At 48.2% G+C, this 21804-nt stretch overlaps 1 protein-coding gene and 1 long non-coding RNA gene across 3 annotated transcripts in view; both read right to left on the bottom strand.

Moving 5' to 3' along the window:
- Cyth1 (cytohesin 1) overlaps positions 1 to 21480 on the bottom strand; it is an 83158-nt gene extending 61678 nt beyond the window's left edge. The window contains exon 1 of one of the 2 annotated variants that reach the window (XM_087569406.1): positions 21363 to 21480. In XM_087569406.1, the coding sequence (XP_087425532.1) occupies positions 21363 to 21384 (22 nt within the window). In that variant the 5' untranslated portion in view covers positions 21385 to 21480. 2 annotated transcript variants of the gene reach the window in all.
- Positions 14787 to 17506, bottom strand: LOC148003202 (uncharacterized). The gene is made up of 2 exons (XR_015632283.1): positions 16192 to 17506; positions 14787 to 16060 (listed from the first exon to the last, which is right to left on the bottom strand). It is a non-coding gene; the product is annotated as an uncharacterized LOC148003202 (long non-coding RNA).
- Positions 21481 to 21804: the final 324 nt, after the last annotated feature.

Raw genomic sequence — 21804 nt, forward strand, 5'->3', positions numbered from 1 at the left:
ACTCCGTTTTCTGGCAGTTCAGAGCAGGGTAGGCGGGTAGGCAAGGTCTCTGCTGTGGCCGCTTCCGACTGGAGCAGCACACATCCCCTTCTTGTTTCCTCCCCTTTCTACAGTCTAATCACACAGCCCCTTCCTTGTAAAACCTCAAGACCAGTGTTACAAAATGATGCGCTCCACCCATCCTCTAGGCCAGTGGAGCTGTGCCTGTGACCTGGAGCTCCAGTTCGTTCCACTGAGGTCAAGTAGGCCAACAGCTCCTTGACACTGGCCATAGATGTTTGACAGAGGTGAGAGCCTTGCTTGGTCTAACCATTGTGTTAGAAAATAAGGGCTTGTTCAAGAATAAAAATTAAATAAAACACCTCTAAATCATTATTTAAATGGCCACTAATAAAGTTCTCCAACATTCTATTAGGCCACTGTTTAAATGCTTGTTTAAAACAAACAATAGATAGTCAGAGGAACTAAAGTCTTCTAGCTCCAAAAATATCCCCACCAGGATTTGAAGCAAATCAGAAACGCAGCCGTCAGCTACAGCAACTGCCCCATGCACTGTCCCAGCAGAGCCACGCCCTCGCACGTAGCTCTAGAGCAATTTAGCACTCGGTGGCAAGCCACTTAAACATCTACAAAAACATCAAAAAATGTGAATATATCAGGCCACATAAAGACGTTTGTGTATGGGGTAACAGCTGAACTCTGCCATTTTGCTTCTTCACTGCTCTATGTCCATCCAGAAGCGGCTGTAGGAGCCTACTTCACTCTACATCAGGATGCCGGGAGACAGCAAGTGCACAGGTGCACTGTGGCTATCAGCCATTTCATTCTACTTACTCTATTTTACATTAAAGAGCCTTGTGTTCTCGTGTGCATGTGTGTGCGTGTGCATGCATGTGTGTGTACCCGAGTGTGACTAAGCACATGCCATGGTGCCCAGGCACAGGTCAGAAGAGAACTTGAGGGACATCATCCTCTCACTCCAGCACTTGGGTTCTGAGGACTGAACTCTGTGGTCTCGGCAGCCAGCTCTTCTACCCTCTGAGCCTCCCTGCCAGCCTGTCAGGGGTTTAATGCCAAAGTGTCTGCCTCAAAGATTATACCTTGAGAAAAAAGCAAGGAGAAATTTACAAACTTATAACTTATTTTCCAGATGCCTGAAACTAGATGGAATGCCTTTTCCTTTCCCCACAATCAAAGGATGATGGGTTTTGTTTGTTTTTGTTGTTAATTTTAGGGCTGATGGTTTGAGTGCCATTGTCTGAGTCCTTATTCTAGTTTTCTAGTAAACTCAGAACTTGGGAGGGAAGGGAGGAAATCCTTGTTCTCTCTTGCTGTGACAGAGGTATCCTAGTGTTTAGTGCTGTGAAGAGGACCCAGGGCCTTACACAGGACAGACAAGTGTTCTGCCAAAGCCACAACCCAAGCCCTCTTTGTTTGAAACACAGTCTTACTATGTACCTCAGGCTGGCCTCAAACTCGAGATCCTCCTGCCTTGACCTTTCTAGTGCTGGAACTAGAGGTATATGTCACCACATTCTGCTTCCCAGAGCTTTAAAGTATGCATCTGGAACAGAGGACACTGGGAGCCATCAAGAATATGAGAATGAAGCTGATGGACTCAAAATGAGGGGCCAGCTGGCTACTGGCGCCCCTAGCTGGCCACAGTGCTCATAGACTGACGCTGGGGAATCTAACAGCTCACACCATCAATTAAACAGCAATAACAATTAGAAAACAGTACATAATGGTAATCTGCCATATCACAGTTATTAAAGGACCCATTTCTCCACATTTAAATTAGTATAATTACTTAAATATAATTATTGCCATTCAATTCATCAGGGACACAAGTCGCTAACTCTCAGCATAACCTATAATTAAAAACTTCGTTCCAAAGCAGAGGACCATCCATCTACCTGGCAATTCTAACTAAACAATCCCCTGAACAATAGAGCTGCTCTCAAATGAGGTTTAGCAAGAACCTGTCTGGGACTGGGGCAGAGCTGTGTAAGAGCAACTGCCTAGCACGCTTGAGAGTCCAGGTTCTATCCCCAGAACCATAAACACGCGCACACACACACACACACACACACACACACACACACACACACACACGTTTAAAGCATAACAAGTGGTAACTGTGTGATCTGTAGGTGGACAAGGCTTCCTGATGGCAGGAGGGGATCCTATATTCCTCAAGTATAAGTGAAGGGTCAAGTGACCATCACAAGCTGTGCTGTGTTGTGTCATAAATGTCATGGACACACAGCTACCACAAAGATGACATTTATTTTCATGAAGCTGAAGATGACACCCAGCTACCTAAGCGTCTCTCAACTGGCTGTACCTGAATAGGCTATGTTTTCCTTACCAAACACAAAATAATCACTTTAGTGGATCCACTTTCAAAACTCTTTAACATATTTGGGAGCACAGAGGCCTCTATAAAAGATGCCTTGTCAGTCACAGGGATATAAGAATGCTGAGAACGTAGGAAAAGGTCAACCACAGGCCTGTGCTCAACAAACCCAGCAAAACACAGATGAGGATTAGTCACCAGGGTAGAAAAGCAGACAGACATCATGTCACCGTGGTTTTAACTATTAAGAAACCCCTGTCTGAGCTCAACAACTCCATATGCTGCTGCTGAAACATCCCCCTCTGTGGAATCAGCAAGTTTCCTTATCCAAATATCCCCAGTTATGGGGAGCCCAGGAACCCCGAGTGTTTCAAGTCCTGAGTGGAGGTGTATGTGGGTGGCTATATGAAAGACCATACCTCAGACCCATGGGAAAATGGCAAAGCCTTCCCTCCCGGTCCAAGTGCAAATGTTGACAATGTGTCCAACTGTTGTCCAACAAAATGGCCACTGCAGTGTTCTTCCCTGTTCAGCTGTACATAACAGCCCCACCTCCTCAATCAACTATATCATAAATATATTATATATAAGTATATCTTAAGTAGGCAGAGCATCTACAGAGCTAGGCTTTTCCATCAGGGAGCCTCGCCTGCTCAAGCCCAGCTTTTCTTTTTTTTTTTTTTTGGAGCTGGGGACCGAACCCAGGGCCTTGCGCTTCCTAGGTAAGCGCTCTACCACTGAGCTAAATCCCCAGCCAAGCCCAGCTTTTCTGTCTGTCTGTGTATTTGTCTTTATTTCATTCCTTTGTTTCCCTAGTTGCTCAAATCCCTGAGGCTGTGGAAGGACTCGGTACCTGTTCTCTTCTCTAACTAGAGCAGCCTCTCTAAAGACTCCAGTCTGAAGTCTATGAAGCACAGTCCTCTGAGCAGAACAGCCGTCACCTTCATCTTAGTAACTGTGACTTCTGCAAGAGACACCAAGACTGGCTGACCACTGATATTCCCTCACTGAGACTCTGGCTGCTCCCCCTGAATATCCCAAACAGCCATATGTAACTCAACTCTAGCTCACGTGGCATTGCAGTCTTGGTGGGTCCTAAAGTAGCCAGAAGGCAGAAGGTTAACTGAAGGGAGGACTCCCTCGGTCGAATTGGGGAAGTCGTCCATGCTGAGTAAGGCTTTCTGAATTCTGTGGCCACTTTTGGGTCTTGCATGTCTGTTCTATAAACTCATAGGCTCTCTAGGTTGAATCTGGTGGGTTTGTGCTCTGGTTCATCACCTGTGTCATATAAGGAGGGGACAGACCTCTGCTTAAGTCACCTCAGGGAAAGGGTTCCAGGAGCGAGGTGTCTGAGAGACCTGTTTGGTAAGTGAACTGAAAAATGACCTGATACGGCTAGAGAGATGACTCGGTCAGTAACCCGCTTGCCACTCAAGTATGAGGACCTGAGTCAGGATCCCTGGCATCCATGTAAAAAGCCAGCCCAGCAGCAGGAGTCTGCCGAGCAGCATAGGCGAAGCTGGGTGGTGGCAGAGGATGTCGAGTCCAGCACTTGGGAGCCTGAGGCAGATGGAGTTCTTTGATGCCAACCTCCCTTACTAACAAGTTCCAAGGTCATTCAGGGTCACAGAGTGAGAGACCCTGTCTCAAAGCAACCACAACAACAACAACAACAACAACAACAAAACAACACAACAGAGGTAGAGAACAAAAGAGGGAAAGACATCAAACATCAACCTCTGATCTCCACATTCTTGCACACACACACACACACACACACACATCACACACGTCACACAAACACATACAACTTGGGAAAGAACAGCTATAATTTTGACTGATAGAGACACAAAGTAAGATTTATAGAACAAAGTTAATTCCCACCAACACTAAGATTCAAAAAAATATTTTTAAGAGCTACATCAAGGTAGTTCTTACAATAAATATTATATTTTAAAAGGGGGTGCTGGGGAATAGACTCAGAGGTTAAGAGCATTGTTCTTCCAAAGGACACAAGCTTATTACACACACACATGCAAACAATATGTATTTATTTAAAGACAACAAAGTAGTCCATATTTCCTAGAAAAGAAGAGAGTGAACGGGTAGGGGTGTGCACCAGGGAAAACCTGGAAGGTAACACACATGATGTGAACGGAGACTGCTGCAGAAGGTCACACGCTTCTATTCTTGCTAACGTTTGGACATTTCTTTTATAATTTTTCAAAATTTCCCCAAGTGCTACAGCAAAGAAAGTAAAAGGGTGGGCTGGAGAGATAGCTCACTGGTTAAGAGCACTGACTGCTCTTCCAGAGGTCATGAGTTCAAACCCTAGCAACCACATGGTGGCTCATAACCATCTGTAATCTGGTGTGTCTGAAGACAGCTACAGTGTACCTATATAAAAATAAATAAATTTTAAAAAAAGAAGAAGAAAGAAAGTAAAAGGGCACAATTGTTGCCAAGTGAGACATCCATGTGCCTACCCCACAGAAAGACAAACAGCCCTCCAGAAGACCCTCAGGGCAAACTATCTGGCCTCAGTTCTCTGAGGGTCTCTGTGCCTGGCACCAGTATCAAGCCCTTCACTACCCAATAGGACAAGCAGAGGGCCCTGGGGGCACGTGGCCTCTGCTGCGAGACCAGGGCCCTTGCCTAGCACAGCTGGCACGCGGCAGGGGCTGCCCAGCAACAGCAGTTGCATATGGGGAGTCAGTCTCTTCAAAGAGACAACACAGAAAACCACAGAGGCTCTGAGGAAGCCAGAGGAGGTGGGCAGTTAGACTTGGTGATGATAATAGCGGGGTAAAGACAGCCAGGCTTGGGTAGTTTTTACTTCTTTGATCTGCTGAATCTCTTCTTAAGAACCTCTGAAAACTTAAAGCTCTCTCCGGGGAATTCTGAATGGCCCAGAGCAGAACCACAGAAATCAGCCTGGAGAGCTCACAGCTGGAGCCGTGCAGCCAGCACCGTGCAACATCATTGGTACAAACGCCTGCCTGCCTCATTCAATACAGTCTACGTGGGCAATGAAGGCAACCACTGTGCTGGCCAGCCCACGCCATCGCCAGCCTGTGCCCGCTGGCCACAGGGCCTTCCGGAGAATATTCTGAGGTTCCTGGAGCCAGGTGGTCTATATCCAGAGTCCCCAACATTTCAAGCCTTAAAAATAAGTATAACTATACACATGTATTTATATCCATGTGTATTTGTGTGTGTTCAGTCATTCCTAGGTCCCAGCCTGAGGTAACTTGGTTCATATGAGTAAATTAGAAAGCCAGGATGAGGAATTGGGAATTTAGCTCAGTGATAGAGAGCTTGCCTAGCAAGCGCAAGGCCCTGGGTTCAGTCCCCAGCTCTGAAAAAAAGAAAAGAAAAAAAAGAAAGCCAGGATGAATTGTTTTTTAAAATATATATATTTATTTTTAACTATGTGTATATGAGTGTACTTGTGTATGGCTATGTGCACATGAGCATGGTACCCAAGGAGGCCAGAAGAAGCTATGATGCCCACTAGAGCTGGAGTTACAGGAAGCTGTAACCTGCCAGATGTGGGTGCTGGAACCAAACTTGGGTCCTTTGCAAAAGCAGTGTGTGCTTTTGATCCTTGAGCTATCTCTCCAGCACCTACACTGCTGCCCTTCCCTGTTTTTGTTTTGTTTTTTGAGGCAGGGTCTCTCTCTATGCAGCCATAGTTGTCCTGAAACTTGCCATATATACGAGACTGTTCTGGAACTCAGAGACATCCACCTGCCCCTGTCTCCCATATGGGGGCATTAAAAGTATGTGCCACCATACCTGGCTATATTTTTAAAGAATCATATACTCTGATTTACACACACACACACACACACACACACACACACACACACACACACACACACACACTGTTTTATTTGTTTTTCAAGACAGTTTCTCTGTGGTATAGCCCTTGGCTGTCCCAGAACTCACATTGTAGACCAGGTTGGCCTTGAACTCAGAGAGATGCACCTGCTTCTGCTTCCCAAGTGCTGGGATTCAAGTGTCAATACCACACCCAGAACCTAGTATATTTTAAAGAAGAGAAATGTTTGAGTTCAAGACGCCAGCATGAGTGGCTGTGTTCATGTTCTGAATAGGTGGAACTTTATGGATTGCTTCCTGCTCCATACATGCTCCAGAATACACAGGCAGGCATGCCTAACCCTCTCCAGTATGAACCTGGGCTAACCCTGGATGGCCATTCCAGGTATATATCCCGGCATGCTTGAGTACTTCCTACTTTTGAATCCAACTACTGAGGCCATTGTTTTCTTGTCAAGGGAGACAAGTTCTCCTAGGATCTGCCCCTTTCCTTCTCCTTTCCTGACCTGTTTTGGTATGGAAACCAGCTGACCTAGGACTCTGATAACATAAGAAACTAAACCCCCTGGAACTCCCTCAAACCGACTAGTGCCCTTTCAGAACCGCATTGCTGTGAACCACATTTCTCCATTGAACTAGTGCCCTTTCAGAACCGCATTGCTGTGAACCGCATTCTCCATTGACTTTTGAAGGTTTGCTACAGACCTTTTAAAGACACATGTTTAAACTCCCCGTATTACAATGCTGTGCACTCACGTTTGTGTGTTTAAGAGAATGGGGGCTGGAGAGGTGGCTCAGAGGTTAAGAACACTGACTGCTCTTCCAAGGTCCTGAGTTCAAATCCCAGCAACCACATGGTAGCCATCTGTAATGGGGATCTGACCCCCTCTTCTGGTGTGTCTGAAGACAGCAACAGTGTACTCACATACATGAAATATATAAGTAAATCTTTAAAAAAAGAAAACAGAAAAGAAAATAGAAGGCTAACACATGGCCAGAAAGGGGAGGACAACATTATTTAAGCAGAAACTTGTCCTTACATCTATTCAGAGCATAAATTAAACTCAGTGAGCCTTTAACACAACCCACAAAAGACCAACAGCACTTCCCTGCCTCCCCTCCAATGTGCCCACGGGGTGTGGGGACAGACATCTGAGGAAACAATCACCAAACAATGTTCTACCAATAGTTCCTTCCAGAAGAAGGAATTCCTTTCCTATCAAGCCCATTGTTCAGATGCACTTCCGCTACCTTAAACCAGAAGAGAATTAACTACTCTGGAAGAGGCAGCAACAACACGGCCTCTGACCCTGTACTCTGAGGAGCCGAGAGCAGAGTGCAGGTTGTAAGGATCACAGCTGCCCTTCCTTGAATTGCAAGCATGTCTCTAAAGGGAGACATGTCTAATTAGAAATTAGACAAGAGGTTGGGGATTTAGCTCAGTGGTAGAGCGCTTGCCTAACAAGTGCAAGGCCCTGGGTTCGGTCCCCAGCTCTGAAAAAAAGAAAAGAAAAAAACCAAAAAACCAAAAAAACAGAAATTAGACAAGATCAGTCCCCAACAACACTCAGTGTCCCCGTGGTGCTGCCTGTCCTTAGGTAACACCCAGGGTAAAAACACCAGGACACACAGGCAAACAGAACAACACCCACAGGTGTCCACATCCTAATCCCTGGAGCCTACAAAGGCAGCAGGGAGACTTGACACTGCTCACAGAAAAGGGAAGTGATCTTCAATCGTCTAGGTGGGCACCAGTCTCATAAAAGGGGAAGAGAGACAATGACGACGACGACGATGACAACGAAGACGAGGAGTCTGTGTCATTGTGGGATGTGAGAAAGACTCCGCTTGCCACTGCAGGCTCTGAAGTGGGGGAAGGGCTAAGAGCCAGTGAGCTGTGGCTTTTACCTGGTACTAGCCTCTCGAGGAGAGAAGACCAGGACATGCTGGGTTGCTGTTTTATCCCATTTGACTAGACTTCCGCCTCCAAAGCCGTAGGACAGCAGGTCACTTTCATCACTTTTGACAGCAGCAGCGAGAAGCTAACACATGGGGTATCTTCTTTTTCTTTCTACACATCCTAAAGACCCCAAGGTAAAGTAGTACTCTGCCAGCTGTCTGTCTCCCAGGCTGTGTTCGTGAGGTTTTAGAAACCAAACACTCAAACACTTACCTATTAATTTTTAATAATTTTTTAAGGGATTAAACTTGATGTTTCCTAAATTAATCCACCTTCCTATAAGTTATATTAGCCCCTTTAAAATAATACATTGGACTCTCATCTTTATAGAATAATTACATTTCTTTCAAAGAGAATATCCATTTTAAAAATAAATTGTGGGGGTTGGGGATTTAGCTCAGTGGTAGAGCACTTGCCTACCAAGCGCAAGGCCCTGGGTTCGGTCCCCAGCTCCAAAAAAAAAAAAAAAAAAAAAAAAGAAAAAAGAAAAAAAAATAAATTGTGGGGGCTGGAGAGATGGCTCAGCGGTTAAGAGCACTGACTGCTCTTCCAGAGGTCCTGAGTTGGACTCCCAGCAACTACATGGTGGCTCACAACCATCTGTAATGAGATCTGAGGCCCTCTTCTGGTGTGTCTGAAGACAGCTACAGTGTACTGTATATGAAATAAATAATTCTTAAAAAAAAATAAATTGTACTGAAATCTCAAAGGCACAAAGTGATCTGGGGACACACACGTTTAATCTCAGCACTCAGAAGGCAAAGGGAGTCAGATCTCTGTGAGTTCAAGACCACCCCTGGTCTACATAACAACTTTCAGGCTAAGCAGAAGCTACAGTGTTAGAGCCTGTCCAAAAAAAAAAAAGAAAAAAGAAAGAAAAGGAAAAAAATAAACAAAGGCATAAAATGTCTCCACACTTTGCAAACAGGCCAACAGTGAGAGACTTGACTCCACAGTAGCTGCACCAGGAACCCCACCCACAAACAACCGCAGGCAACCACAAAGGCCTACAAAAGAAGAAAGCAAGTCCCATGCATGGGCTACAAGGGCTCAGCTTCCAAGTGGGGCTCACAACTGCTAAGAGCAGTCCTATGACTTTAGGTCCTGTGTTGAATCAGATTGTAGGATTCAGTCAACAAACGTAGAGCCAGTGTGCAGAGCCTTGCTAAGCATGTAGGTTGGATCAGATAACAAGAAAGGAAGTCCTGTCCATTGAGTGGGACTAACAGGGTCAGAAGTCACTGCAGCAGGAACCCCTGGGCCCCTGTGAGACACCGCAGACACAGAGGAGCCTTCCTGCTGCCCTGCGGTGCACTCCTAAAGTGCGGCTTCCTGTGGAGGGAGAGACTAGGACGCGAGGCCAGAGCCTCCGCTATACTGTACCCAGAAACCTCCCCAGCCTAAGCCTCGCAGTCAATCCTCGAGGAATCACACCTCCTCCACTCTTTGTGACTGCAATCTGAGCAGACAGAGAACCTGTAAGATATCTGGGTGGTGGTTAGAAACCACAGAAAGAAGAAATCAGTGTAGCAGGAGGTGGCTGTTACAGTTCCAGAAGGGTCTCCAAAGCTCTGTCCACCCAGTCCAGTTGCCAGGAGTCACCTTACCAGAGTGGCAGTCCACCAGGAGGCATCAGAATAAGATGCCGCCAGCATTTCCAGGGCACCTGGATATGCTCCTGAGACCCACAGCCGCACTTAGGGTGCCTGGTAACACAGACCTTATTTTGCAGAAGTCCCTCAAAGACAGTCAGAACCTGAGCCCCATGTTCACTCTTTTTTTGTTTTTGTTTTTTTTTTTTTGTTTTTGTTTTTGTTTTTTTTTTTTTTTCCGGAGCTGGGGACTGAACCCAGGGCCTTGCGCTTCCTAGGCAAGCGCTCTACCACTGAGGTAAATCCCCAAACCCCCATGTTCACTCTTAACCTGCAATGTTTGAGCTCTGTGGGCTGTGGACCACCCTGACTGAAACCTGTTTCTTCTCTGGAGAGCACTCAGTCAGGGACACAGGCTGCGGACTTCCTAGCTCTGTTCTGTTCCTCCACTGAATGTGGACTTCCCACCGGCAGCCTCTCTTCAGCTTTGACAAGCTCTAGGTGGCTGTGAGGCAGTGCGCTCAGACATGCTAGAGGCAGTGCGCTCAGACATGCTAGAGGCAGGATCCCCAATGCAGACCTAGGCAGCTGCATCTCTCCTGTGTTCTGGCTACCCAACCACCAACCTGGGCTCGAGGAAATCAAAGACCAGGCTAGGATGCGTGACCCTGCTACTATGAGCTAAGCTGTTCTCCAGAGACAGTGAGAGGACATGGACTTTATCAAATTACTACTACCCAGAAAGCTTAGGCGACAGAAACACCACAACCCTAAGAGTCACAACAACTCTTTCAATATAAATGACTCAGTAGCCTGCAGCACAGGCCACGCCGAGACGTGGAACTATGCTCAACTACGGGGCAAAGACAAAAAGTTCATAAAATGTGGATTAAAAGGTATATAGAAATAGGAGATTGCATAACACGTGTACTAGCAGGTAGGGTGGGGCAGTAGGAAGGAGCCAAGGACAGAGTTCGCTGGCTGGAAGAGCAGCTCGAGTTTGAGAAAGCAAGGTCCTGGGGATGCCAGGAGGAAAAGGAGAAATGGCACGGGGAGAAGCAAGGGGAAGCAGGAGGAGCAGGGGAAGAGGAGTGGGAAGGAAGAGGAGAAGAGGAGGAGAGGAAGAGGAAGGAAGAAGAGGAGGAAGAAGAGGAGGGGAGCCCTGTCACTTTGCTGACAACAATCCATCCCTCACAGTAGGGGTTAAACAACAAGTGCAAAGTGCCAGCAGTTTACTGAAGTGGAAGCTGGTGGAGTGGCCCCTGACCAGGAATATTTCCCCTTGACCTAGAGCAAGATGGAAACAGTGCCTGCAGGCCCCACAGCCGTGCCCTGCTACCATCCCAGAGCTCCAACAGTCCTGAAAACATCCAGGTCACCACAGCCCTCTGCTACCAGCTTTGTGAAAGTAGGGCCTGTATTGCTAAGTTCTCAAAACAAGTACTCTACTACAGGGAAGAGAGATTTGTTTGTTTCTTTAAATTGGCTATACAGACAAGTGGATAAAGAGAAAATAGTTTAGACCACACACACACAGAAGGGCTAGAGAACTAGCTCAGGGGTTAAGAGCAGTGGCTGTGGCTGCTCCTCTAAAACACCCAGGTTCAGCGCCTGCATGGCAGCTCACAACCATCTGTAACTCCAGTCACAGGTCCCAGGCGATCTGTCTCCTTCTTCTGGCCTCCACATACATGTACACAAAACACCATATATAGTAATAAAATATTAATTTTCTGGGTGGTGGTGGTGCACACCTTTAATCCCAGCATTCAGGAGTCAGAGGCAGGTAGATCTCTGTGAGTTCAAGGCCAGCCTAGTCTATGGAGCTAGTTCCGGGACAGGCAGGGCTACACAGAGAAACCTTGTCTCAAAAAACAAACAAAACAAAACAAATGAACAAAACTGAGAGAGGGAGTCTGAGACAGCTCTGCTATAAGTGCTTGTATTGAAGCATGAGGGCCTCAGATGGATCCACAGACCCCACATAAAAGTGCTGCACTTGGAATCCTAGGGCTGGGAGGCAGAGGCGGGCAAATCTTTGGGGCACACTAGCCAGCCAGCCTAGCCTAATTGGTGAGCTCCAGGCCAATGAGAGAGCCTCTATCTCAGAGGAGGTGGGTAAATGGCCTTCTGAAGATGTCAGGGGGGGGGCAGGAAGAGAGAGAAGAGAGAGAGAATCTTATGATCTCAAGCCTGAATGCCTGGGATGGTCAGTGAACAGTGACAAAGGAAAGCTGTTAGTGTGTGAGGGACTCCAGAATGGAGGGTCATGACTGCCATGACTTTACATGATGAGGGTGCCTGCTCAGTGCTGAAACCAACAGAATTTGCTAACACTCAGCACGTGCTCCTGCTTTCAGTATTAGGGCTGATGGAGATTATGTTTCAGGGTCTCAGCACTCAAAAGAAAGCAACTTATACTGAACAGATTCCTAAAGCGCATGCAGTCTGCAGCTGCCACACACAGGACACAGGAGGAGAAATGAAATCTGAGCCCACTCCTACGGGAGGGTCACTGCCCAGCACAAAGGAACACTGTTTAACTCAAGACTAGCCTGGAGTAACTACCAAATGGGTATTTTTAATTCTATCATGGGTGGGGGCTGCGGCTCAGTGGCTAGTGTGTTTGCCTAACGTACACAAAGCCCTAGGTTCTATCCCAGCACCACACAGACCAGGTGGAGTGGTACTCACCTGTAACTCTAGCACTTAGGACAAAGAGCCTGAGGCTCAAGATTACTCCCGGCTACAGAGGGGGTTCAAGGCCACCTGGACTACAAACTAAAAGCAAACGTGTTTCCCATCCTGCACCACCTCCTGCTTACTGAGCGTGTTCCGGTGCCCTTCCTCTCCCTCTCACTCCCTCTAGTTGCTTGAAGAGTGATGTGCCTTTTCCTCAGCCTCCTTTCAGATATCTGCTCGCTCCAGCCCCTCAGCAGGCCTGTGCCCAAGAAGTCACTGTTGGCCCTCTTCACAGTCAGCTCCTGGCATCACCTCCCATCAGGTACTCAGTCTCAGCTCCATTCAGATTCAGCTATCTCTAAAGTCCCAAAGACTCCTGCAGTATGTCCACTACACACAGAGTGCCACTTAGGTCTCCTCCCTCCACCTTTGCCAAGCCCACGACAGACCGACAGCTTCAGCCTCCCTCTGCCTGCAATGCACTTGCTACGTTCACTGACTACCCCCTCCGCCACCCCACCTCCCCTTCTCCAAAGCAGTCCCAGCACCGGCTCCTCCAGGACGGTTCCCCTTCCCATTGCAGTGCCTATCACGCACTCTGGCGCTCCTTCACGGCCTGCCCTCATGCCCATGACCTCTGAAGTCCTGTGCTGCGTGAGCAGAGCAGTGACTACTACTCGCTGGCCCAGCTCCTGGAAACTAGGCCAGTGACGTTGCCAGGAAGGTTCTCAACACACCCTTCACGGCAACAGCACCAAGGACAACAGGGGCCTTACAGACCACCTCTAAGAAAAAAGGGCTACATTCTAGTGCACAGCGAGCAGGAAGGTGCTGTCCCAACCCATGCTACAAGTCACAGTCAACCAGGCAGGAAGACTGGCATCACCCTCCCTGAACGATAACCTAGTAAAAGCCCCACTCCTCCCCCACCCCATCTCCTGGGGCAAAAGAAGCAAAAACAGCATTGCCAGCAGTGAAAGGATGTGGGATTCACTTCTTGAGCATCTCTAAATGTTTCTCCACCTCCCCCAGGCCTCTATCTTTACAACTGAAACTAAGCAACAATAATTAGACAGACAACCACGCTGTGGCTGTGGATGAAGTGCAGACAGGTTCAGGCAAGAGCTTCCCTTCGGAAGCCCACTCGGAGGACTTTCATCTTGGGGCCTGGGTGCGGCCGGAAGCCTGGCCAGGGGCACAGGCAGAGCAAGAGCAAGGATCTTCAACCAAGGTTCTCCAACCTCTGAGCTCGCTGGCCAGGGCTGCCTCACCTCTAAGTGACCTTTAATCTGGTTCTGTACCCTTGAAACAGAAAGGCAACCATCTGGTTTATACTGGAGAGTAAATATTCTACTTACTGGTCATGGGTGCTTCAAACTGAGAAAACAAAACTCTACCTAACAAAAGGGTCTCCTTTGACACATGAGACATTCAGAAAGATGAGAGTACAGTGCCTCCAAATCCACACAGGGCTGTCTGTCAGCACGAACCAGACTAACTGCCCATCTGACCTGCAGTGTTTTAGTAAGGTAGAGCAGTTCTCAACCTTACTAAGGCTGTGACCCTTCAACACAGTTTCTCATGTGGTGGTGACCTCTACCATAAAACTGTTCTCGTTGCTACTTCCTAAGTGTGATTTTGCTGCTGTTATGAACTGCAATGTAAATATCTATGTTTTCTGATGAACAAAAATGACTCTAAGAAAAGGTTGGTCAAATCACAAAAGGGTCAAATCACAACCTGTGATCTGTCACAGGTTGAGAACCACTGCTCTAAACGAAAGACCCTTAACTTTTTTACAGAATAATAAAGTAGAGGTTTTTTTAATTTTAGGAGCGAAATCAATGACAGGTTCAAAGCAACTAAAATTGACCAAAATCTGACTCAAGCTCCCATCAAAACTGACACCTACTTTCCCCATGCTTAAAATATCAGAATGAGCAGACTGTGGAAATGAGTTGATTTGACAGGCATTAAAAGGGCTTCATCTTAGGGGAAGCCCTGGGTCCTGCTAAGACTGAACCCCCAGTGAACTAGACTATGGGGGGAGGGCGGCAATGGGGGGAGGGTTGGGAGGGGAACACCCATAAGGAAGGGGAGGGGGGAGGGGGATGTTTGCCCGGAAACCGGGAAAGGGAATAACACTTGAAATGTATATAAGAAATACTCAAGTTAATAAAAAAAAAAAGTAAAAAAAAAAAAAAAAAAAAAAAGGGGCTTCATCTTGGTGAAGGCACCATCGTCCTACAGTCAGCTCACAATGCACAAGTACACAGAACAGAAAGATATTTCCAGCCTGTCTAGGAATCAACAGATCTACTGAGGTATCCTCTGATGACCAGGACATCAGTTCTTTTTTTTTTTTTTTTTTTCGGAGCTGGGGACCGAACCCAGGGCCCAAGCGCTCTACCACTGAGCTAAATCCCCAACCTCATGTCAGTTCTTATTTAAGAGCTCTTAGCTGCTGACCCTCCCACCAGGCTTATTTGCACTTATGTGCACTTGTACCCAGGCCCTGATATGCTAACCGCCCCTAGGATGTGACTATGGCAGCCCTATGCCTCTAAGATGGCCCTCAGTTCACATGGGTGTTCTTTTCAAGCCAAGTCACTAAGTGTGTAACTAAATTTGAACACAAAGTCATCCAGATCACAGAACAAAGACAAGTGGTTCTCTGTGTGGTCAAACAGCCCAGGAGAGCCACAGCTCCTGCTGGGGAGGAGGAAGGAATGCAAACCCCATCTCCATGGCTGCTAGGCTGCCTGTACAGGTCCCTAGGCCCCACCGCTTGCTTAGATGCCCAAAAAACTAAAACAGCAGCTCTCTTCCAAATGCCATGCTCCCTGTCCTGTCCAGAACACTGTGTACACTTCGCTGTCTGCAGGGAGCAAAGGCAAGCCATGGAGAGCCCATCTCCACTCGCTCACCCCCAGATTGACTTCCAAGGCCCATTTCTTCCCTCTCATGGGAACAAAGAAAAGTCTGAAGCCAATGAGAAACAGCTCCAGCTGGAGCTGCTCTTAGTGATGGCGGCAGGAATACTACGCTCGTCCTGAGGGCCAGTCATAGAAGGGGCTCATCCTGACAAGGCTCTGATACAAAATCATCACTACAGGAAAGTCACCCTGGATGGCCCTGTCACTACCTCGAAGCCTATCGCAAGAGGAGTACAGAGTGATCCGGAGTTAGTTAAGATCCTGGCAAAATCCATACAGACTCTGAGAGTTCCCAGTCCTGGCAAGAAGCCAATACCCTGCGAGCAACCCTGGGCACAGGAAATCAGGTTACAGGGCTTGAGGTAAGAAGCCAAGAAGAGGAAACAAAATCCTCAAGTCAGTCCTCTCTTGTGTAGGATGTGTTTTGTAGAAGTGACTCTTGCTCTCACAGCTGAGAACTGGGAAGCAGGATGTATGCTGGTAAGTAGAGTAGTAGTAAGCCTGAGTGGAGAGAGCGGATCACCTGAGTGTGCAGAGACCTGGAGACCAACCTGCTGAGAAAGGAACGCCATGCTTGAAACATCAGCATTGTAGAAAATCACTAATCCTGTCTCTCCTAAAGCTCATCTTTAAAACTAACTTCACAATTACTCTTGAGACTAGAGAGATGGCTCAGTGGTTAAGAGCACTGGCTGCGGGGCTGGGGATTTAGCTCAGTGGTAGAGCGCTTACCTAGGAAGCGCAAGGCCCTGGGTTCGGTCCCCAGCTCCGAAAAAAAGAACCAAAAAAAAAAAAAAAAAAAAAAAAAAAAAAGAGCACTGGCTGCTTTTGTAGAGGACCTGGGTTTGATTTCCCAGCAACGTCATGTTGGCTTACAACCCTCTGTCACTCCAGTTCCAGAGGACATAATGTTCTTCTCTGGTCTCCAGGTACACTAGGCGCTCGTGTGATACACATAAACACACCGAGGCAAACACACTAACACATAAAAAAATTAAAAAATATAGATTATACTTTTTAAGTCTTCTTAATACCCGTACACACGGATTCCTGTGGCTCACTGTATAGGACAGTCAGTTTGACCTCTATCTGATATAAACCCTCCTTTCCGTTATAGTACAATACATAGATTCCGTGCTGTTGTGAATAGTGATGATTTCTATCTACAACCCTTCCCACCAAAACCAGAGACAACTCTCTTTTTAGTCCATTCCCTAAAGTGCCTACAAGAGCCCTGGGTTTATAAAATTAGGTTACAGCTGGCCAGAGGCCCTGCTTCCACCAACAGACTGCCACCTGCATCCTCCACACCTGCTCTCCTCACCCATGCATCTTCTGTGGCAAGACTCCCACAGTAACCACACTGCAGGACAGCTCCGTGTCCACAGACCACACGGTTCTTCTCCTGGGGCATCCAGTGCTTTAGGACTACACCGAATCATGCTCAGAAACCAGGTGAGAGCCTGGCAGTCTTCAGTGATCACTGCCACAGGAGACAGATGAGAGGTGGTCCTGAAGCCCTTGGGTGCCACCTCTGTTTTCATCCCACCACCCTGGCCCTGTACACTTCCCTCATGAGGCACCAGGCTGTGCTTTGGTAGTCCCCACATGCTATGCAAATCAACTTTTTCCTGTATGTCCTACCTCACTGCTCACAGTCTACAGAGAAACTGAAACCTACATTTTCTCAACTCTTCTTAAATACTGAAAATCTAGTTAAAATTGCTTCTATTCTGCTTGCATAGGATCCCGGAGCTCAAGGAAGATCATGTCACAAGCACTTCAGGAGCGAGATGAGTGCAGAAGTTCTGGCAGGTCTCTTCTGTGAGAGAACTTTCCAGTTCACTTTAAAGCTTTCCTAAACATAAAGATTACCTGTTGATAGCTTGCCTACACAATCAAAAAGGAGCAGAAACAAGGTGCCCAGAATACCTTTGCTATGAGAAAAGGTAGATTCCAAGGGTTCTCCTTTTAAACTTTTGTGTGGGGAAGACAGGCATGGTGGTACATACCTTTAATCTCAGTGCTGGAGAGGCAGAGACAGGTGGATTTTTGTACTTCAAGGCCAGCCAGCCTGCTCAATGTAACAAGTTCTAGGCTAAGCAGAACTATATAGTAAAACCTGTTTCAAAAAATTATATATATATATATATATATATATATATATATATATATTGTAGCTGAAGAGCTGACTCAGTGGTGAAGAGCACGGACTGTTCTTCTGGGGAACCCAGGTTTGATTCTTAGCACACACATGGTGGCATAGAACCCTCTGTAACTCCAGTTCCAGGAGATATGACCCCTCCTCTGACCATGCCTGCACAAACGTATATACACGTAGACAAGACACTTATAAAATAAAAGCAAAATTAAATTTAGATGGACATAATCCTTAGTAAAGAGGTTAGGCTGGGCATGGTGCACATCTGTAACCCAGCACTTAGGATGTGGTGGCAGGAAGATCAGGAGTCTGAGGGTATCCTGAGTGACATAGTGAACTGGTGGCAAGCATGGGCTACTCAACACCTTGCCTCAAAATCCTTTTCAAAAGTTAACAGCTGAATCCAGGAATGAACCCCACCCTGATGACCATTACTGAGCAGCAGGGTGAAGACCCACTCTGGGGAGGCCCTCACATGGATCTGTGTTCACAACCCTGTACAGTTTTACATAGAACCCCACCTGATTCCAGCTAGGCCCAGTGTCTGTGTCCTAAACAAGGTAAATACAAAACCTAAGCTTACACTGGTTTTCTTCCTCTTCCAGAACACAAACAGTTGAGCATAAAAGTCAACAGTACAGAACACCACAGTGCCGTCACAGAGTTCTTTCTAGAACCAGGAGAGCCACAGCCTACCTAGGTGTAGTCATCAAACGATCTCTGCCTGGGAGATGCTAAAGAGACCTGCAGGCAAGGCGGCCCTCACTGTTTGCTTTTGAAAGTCTCTTTAGTTGAACAGCAAACCTCTAAGCCATGTGCTCTGTCTTCAGCATGCTTATAAATGAGCTGGGTGCCAAAGATCTTATTTTTAATATCGAACTGATAGCTCTGTAATCCAAATGTCTTTCCCCACAGAACAGTGATAAAGGTCCAAGGCCAGCACGAAGACAGATGGGAGCAAATTCTGGACAAACCAGGCTAAAACGTTTGCGTGTATAAATCAAAGCCACAAGAAACGGTTTCTTATTATTTTAGAAACCAAATTTACAGCTTAAGAAGTTCATCTGGAAGAAAACGATGGACCCTCTGAACCTGCCTGCGTGCTTCAGGGCTCCCAGCACATGATTCCTCTTAGCATGTGGAAACCGGACCGAGTACACTCTGTATAGTCCGATACTATCACAGACCAAACTGGGAGCTCAGCCAGACACAGAATCAACACAGGGCCAGCTACTCAGAAGGCTGAGGCAGGAAGACCATTTACTTAAACCTAGGAGTTTGAGGCCAGCCCTGTGGAATCATAGGGAGATGTTCCCCAACTAAAAATGGAAAGAGAAAAGAGAGAAGAAAAGGAGAGGAAGGGAAGGAAGGAAGGAGAGAGGGAGAAAGAGAGGAAGGAAGCTGGTCTCAGCCTCCACGTGGTCATTTTATACTATGATACTTGCGGAGTTCTCTTGTATTTAATTCCTTTAGTTCCTCTCAAATAAAAAAAGTGTAAAAAATAAAAGTGTATACAAGGTGAAATAAGCTTCCTTTTCATCCTCCTGTGCAGCTCTCTTGAAGGCTTGCACGTATGCATACCCACATCTGGGATGGTGATGTGTCCCAGTGGGTTAGAAAGCACTTGGTGATAAGTCTAGGAACCTGAGTTTCATCCCAGGACGGGCAGAGCAGAAGCAGGGAACCAACTCCTGTAAGTATGTCCTCTCCATATGCAGTAAATGAGTGAATGAATATTTTAAAAAGTTAAAGATGTGAACTTCCCAATCCTCAAATCTTTAAAAGTGTATACCCATGTGGCAAAAGGGAGGCTGAATTTGTGGATGGCTGTGACCCTTATCCTGGGTTATCCAAGTGGGTGTGACATACCAGTGTTCTTGTGAAAGGGTAGCAAGGGAGTAAAGAGATGTTACCCAGGGGATTGCCTTTAAAGATTGATACCAGGGGAAGCAAGCATTCTCTAGAGCTAGGAAAGCAATGGAGGCCAGCTTTTCCCTCCAATCTCTGGAAGGAACACTGCCCTAACAAAATATTGGTATCAGCCCAGTGTGACCTATTTTGGATTTTCTGACCTCCAGAACTATAAATTTGGGTCTGAGCGCCTCTATTCCTGGCAGTAACAGGAACCAAAACACGTCCATGTTTCCTTTCCTAGTACAAGTCATGCCTGAGTCAAGGAAGTCACTATTAAAACCAACCAGAAGAGCCGCCTCTTGCCTCACCACCCAGCAGGCAATAACCTGGGGAGGGTAAGACCAAAGCTTGGCAGAGCCCTGGCGCCTAGGGGCAACAAAGGACAAGAGGGAGAGAAAAGAGCAGTGAGGAAACCAGGTGAAGGTTTCCAGCAGAAGAAAAACCCTGAGGGTCCAAAGGGGCCTAACAATCCCTCAGGGGTCGGCCTGCGGGTGACTGCTTTTCTGTCACAAAGGAAGGCACATACCACTTCTACCTGGAAGGCAGCAAAGGCTGGCTGAACAGACAAGCACAGACCTCTAACATTCAGGGAAACACAGGTTCACTTTTCTGAAAAGTTTAGGGAGTTTTTAGCCACAACCTTCAAGGCTTCACCGGTTGGGAGTTCTCTAAGGACTTGCCTGCAGAGACCTAACACGCTTCCCTTTTGGTATTATTTTAATACTCTTCACCAGTGTATGAGGAGGCAGTGCAGCCTGTGAGGCAACACGCCAGAGTTTGGCTCCATTATGCCCCATAAGCACGTTAAGTTCCTGATCCATACTTCCCTGACAAACCAATAAAGTTCGCCGCCGCTCGGTCTACCTGCCATTCCTTCTTCCATTCCTCTTGGAAACAAGGCTAACAACCACCATGTAAAGCATTTGAAATAACCTTCTACAACTCCAGAGACTGCACGCCCTCTGAGGGACCAGAGCCCTGGCTGGACGCCAACAAGCACCAAGGTTAGCCAGGAGAGTCTAAATCGCTGAATGCCCTGTTGGAGGATGTGGATTGGTGTCGTTACCTTCAGGCAATAGCTCAAACTTGATCTCCTTGCCCAGTGTGGCCAGGCCCTGACTGACAGACTTGGGGACCAGGAGCTAATTCACCATGCGACGGTAGCACAAACCTGACCGACGTCCCGTCTCAGAGGCCCCCGGTTCTGGCCATTTGTGTTCATCTTAGAACAAAGAGCTAGCTAGCTGGGGCACATAACTTCTAACACCCCGAGAGCCGGAAACTACCAGGGAACACAGGCCGGGCGGGCGTGTTAGTCCCGCGGCCGCTCGCTCACGGCGTTGGCCAACCCGGTGACAAGCAGCAGGCGACTGGTTTCGAAGACTCCGACCCCAGTCACCCGGCCCTGATGCCCCTCCGCGCCCCGGGGCTCCTCAGCATCCTCATGACCCTCAGCGCTCCGGTTACACGCCGCCGGCCGCGGAGACCCTCTAACCTGTGTGACTCCCCTCCCGGGGTCCCCAGACTCGCAAACCTCAGCCCCAGCGACCCTCGGGTCCGAGCAATCCCGCTCCCGGAAGCCGAAAGCCCCGAGTTAACACCTGCCCATCTCGGTGCCCTCAAGTTCGGGCGACCCCTGCCCGTGACCCTACAGGCCTGGGTGACCCGTAGCCCCGGCGACCCTCAGGCCGGAATGACACTCAGCTCCCGGCGACCATCAGGCCCGGGTGACTCTCAGTTCACGGCGACCCTAAGGACCAGGCGACCCTCAGTCCCGGCGACCCTCAGGTCCCTGAGCGCCTGGGCAGTCACCCCCGGGCCCTCGCACTGCCGGCTGCCAGCACTCGGTGCCCCGTCCCAGGGGCACCGGCGCAGGCGGAAGCGCACGAAGGGGCAGTGGACCGGCCTCACTCACCATAGCTGTCATCGTCCTCCATGGTGCCGGCGACCGACTCCGGCCACCGACCGCCACTGACCTCCCGCAGCCCGCGTCCTGCCAGACACCAGCTCACCACAGTCCAGCTACGAACCGCGGAGCCCCGCCCCCCGCACCGCGCCCGCACTGCCCAGCACGCGCCTGCGCACGCGCCGCCCGAGGCACCGCCCCCGGCACAAGGTCCCGCCCGCAGCAAAAGCGCGCCTGCGTGAACGCCCTCTAGGCCCCGTCCGCGTGCGGGCCTCTTTGGTTTGCGTTTACGCACGCGCGGCCTACCTATGACTCCACCCTAAACCACGCCCCCGCTTCTTAGGTACGGCCCCCTCACTCTCCGCGGGGCGGGGCAGTTTCGGGTTTTAAGTTTCACAAGCGAGCGTAGGCCGCGGGCGTGGCTTACTAAGCGGGGGCCGGTGTCCAGCCA

Source organism: Rattus norvegicus, chromosome 10 (genome assembly GCF_021556685.1).
Source record: "Rattus norvegicus strain SHRSP/BbbUtx chromosome 10, alternate assembly SHRSP_T2T, whole genome shotgun sequence".
In the NCBI taxonomy this organism is placed as follows: domain Eukaryota; kingdom Metazoa; phylum Chordata; class Mammalia; order Rodentia; family Muridae; genus Rattus; species Rattus norvegicus.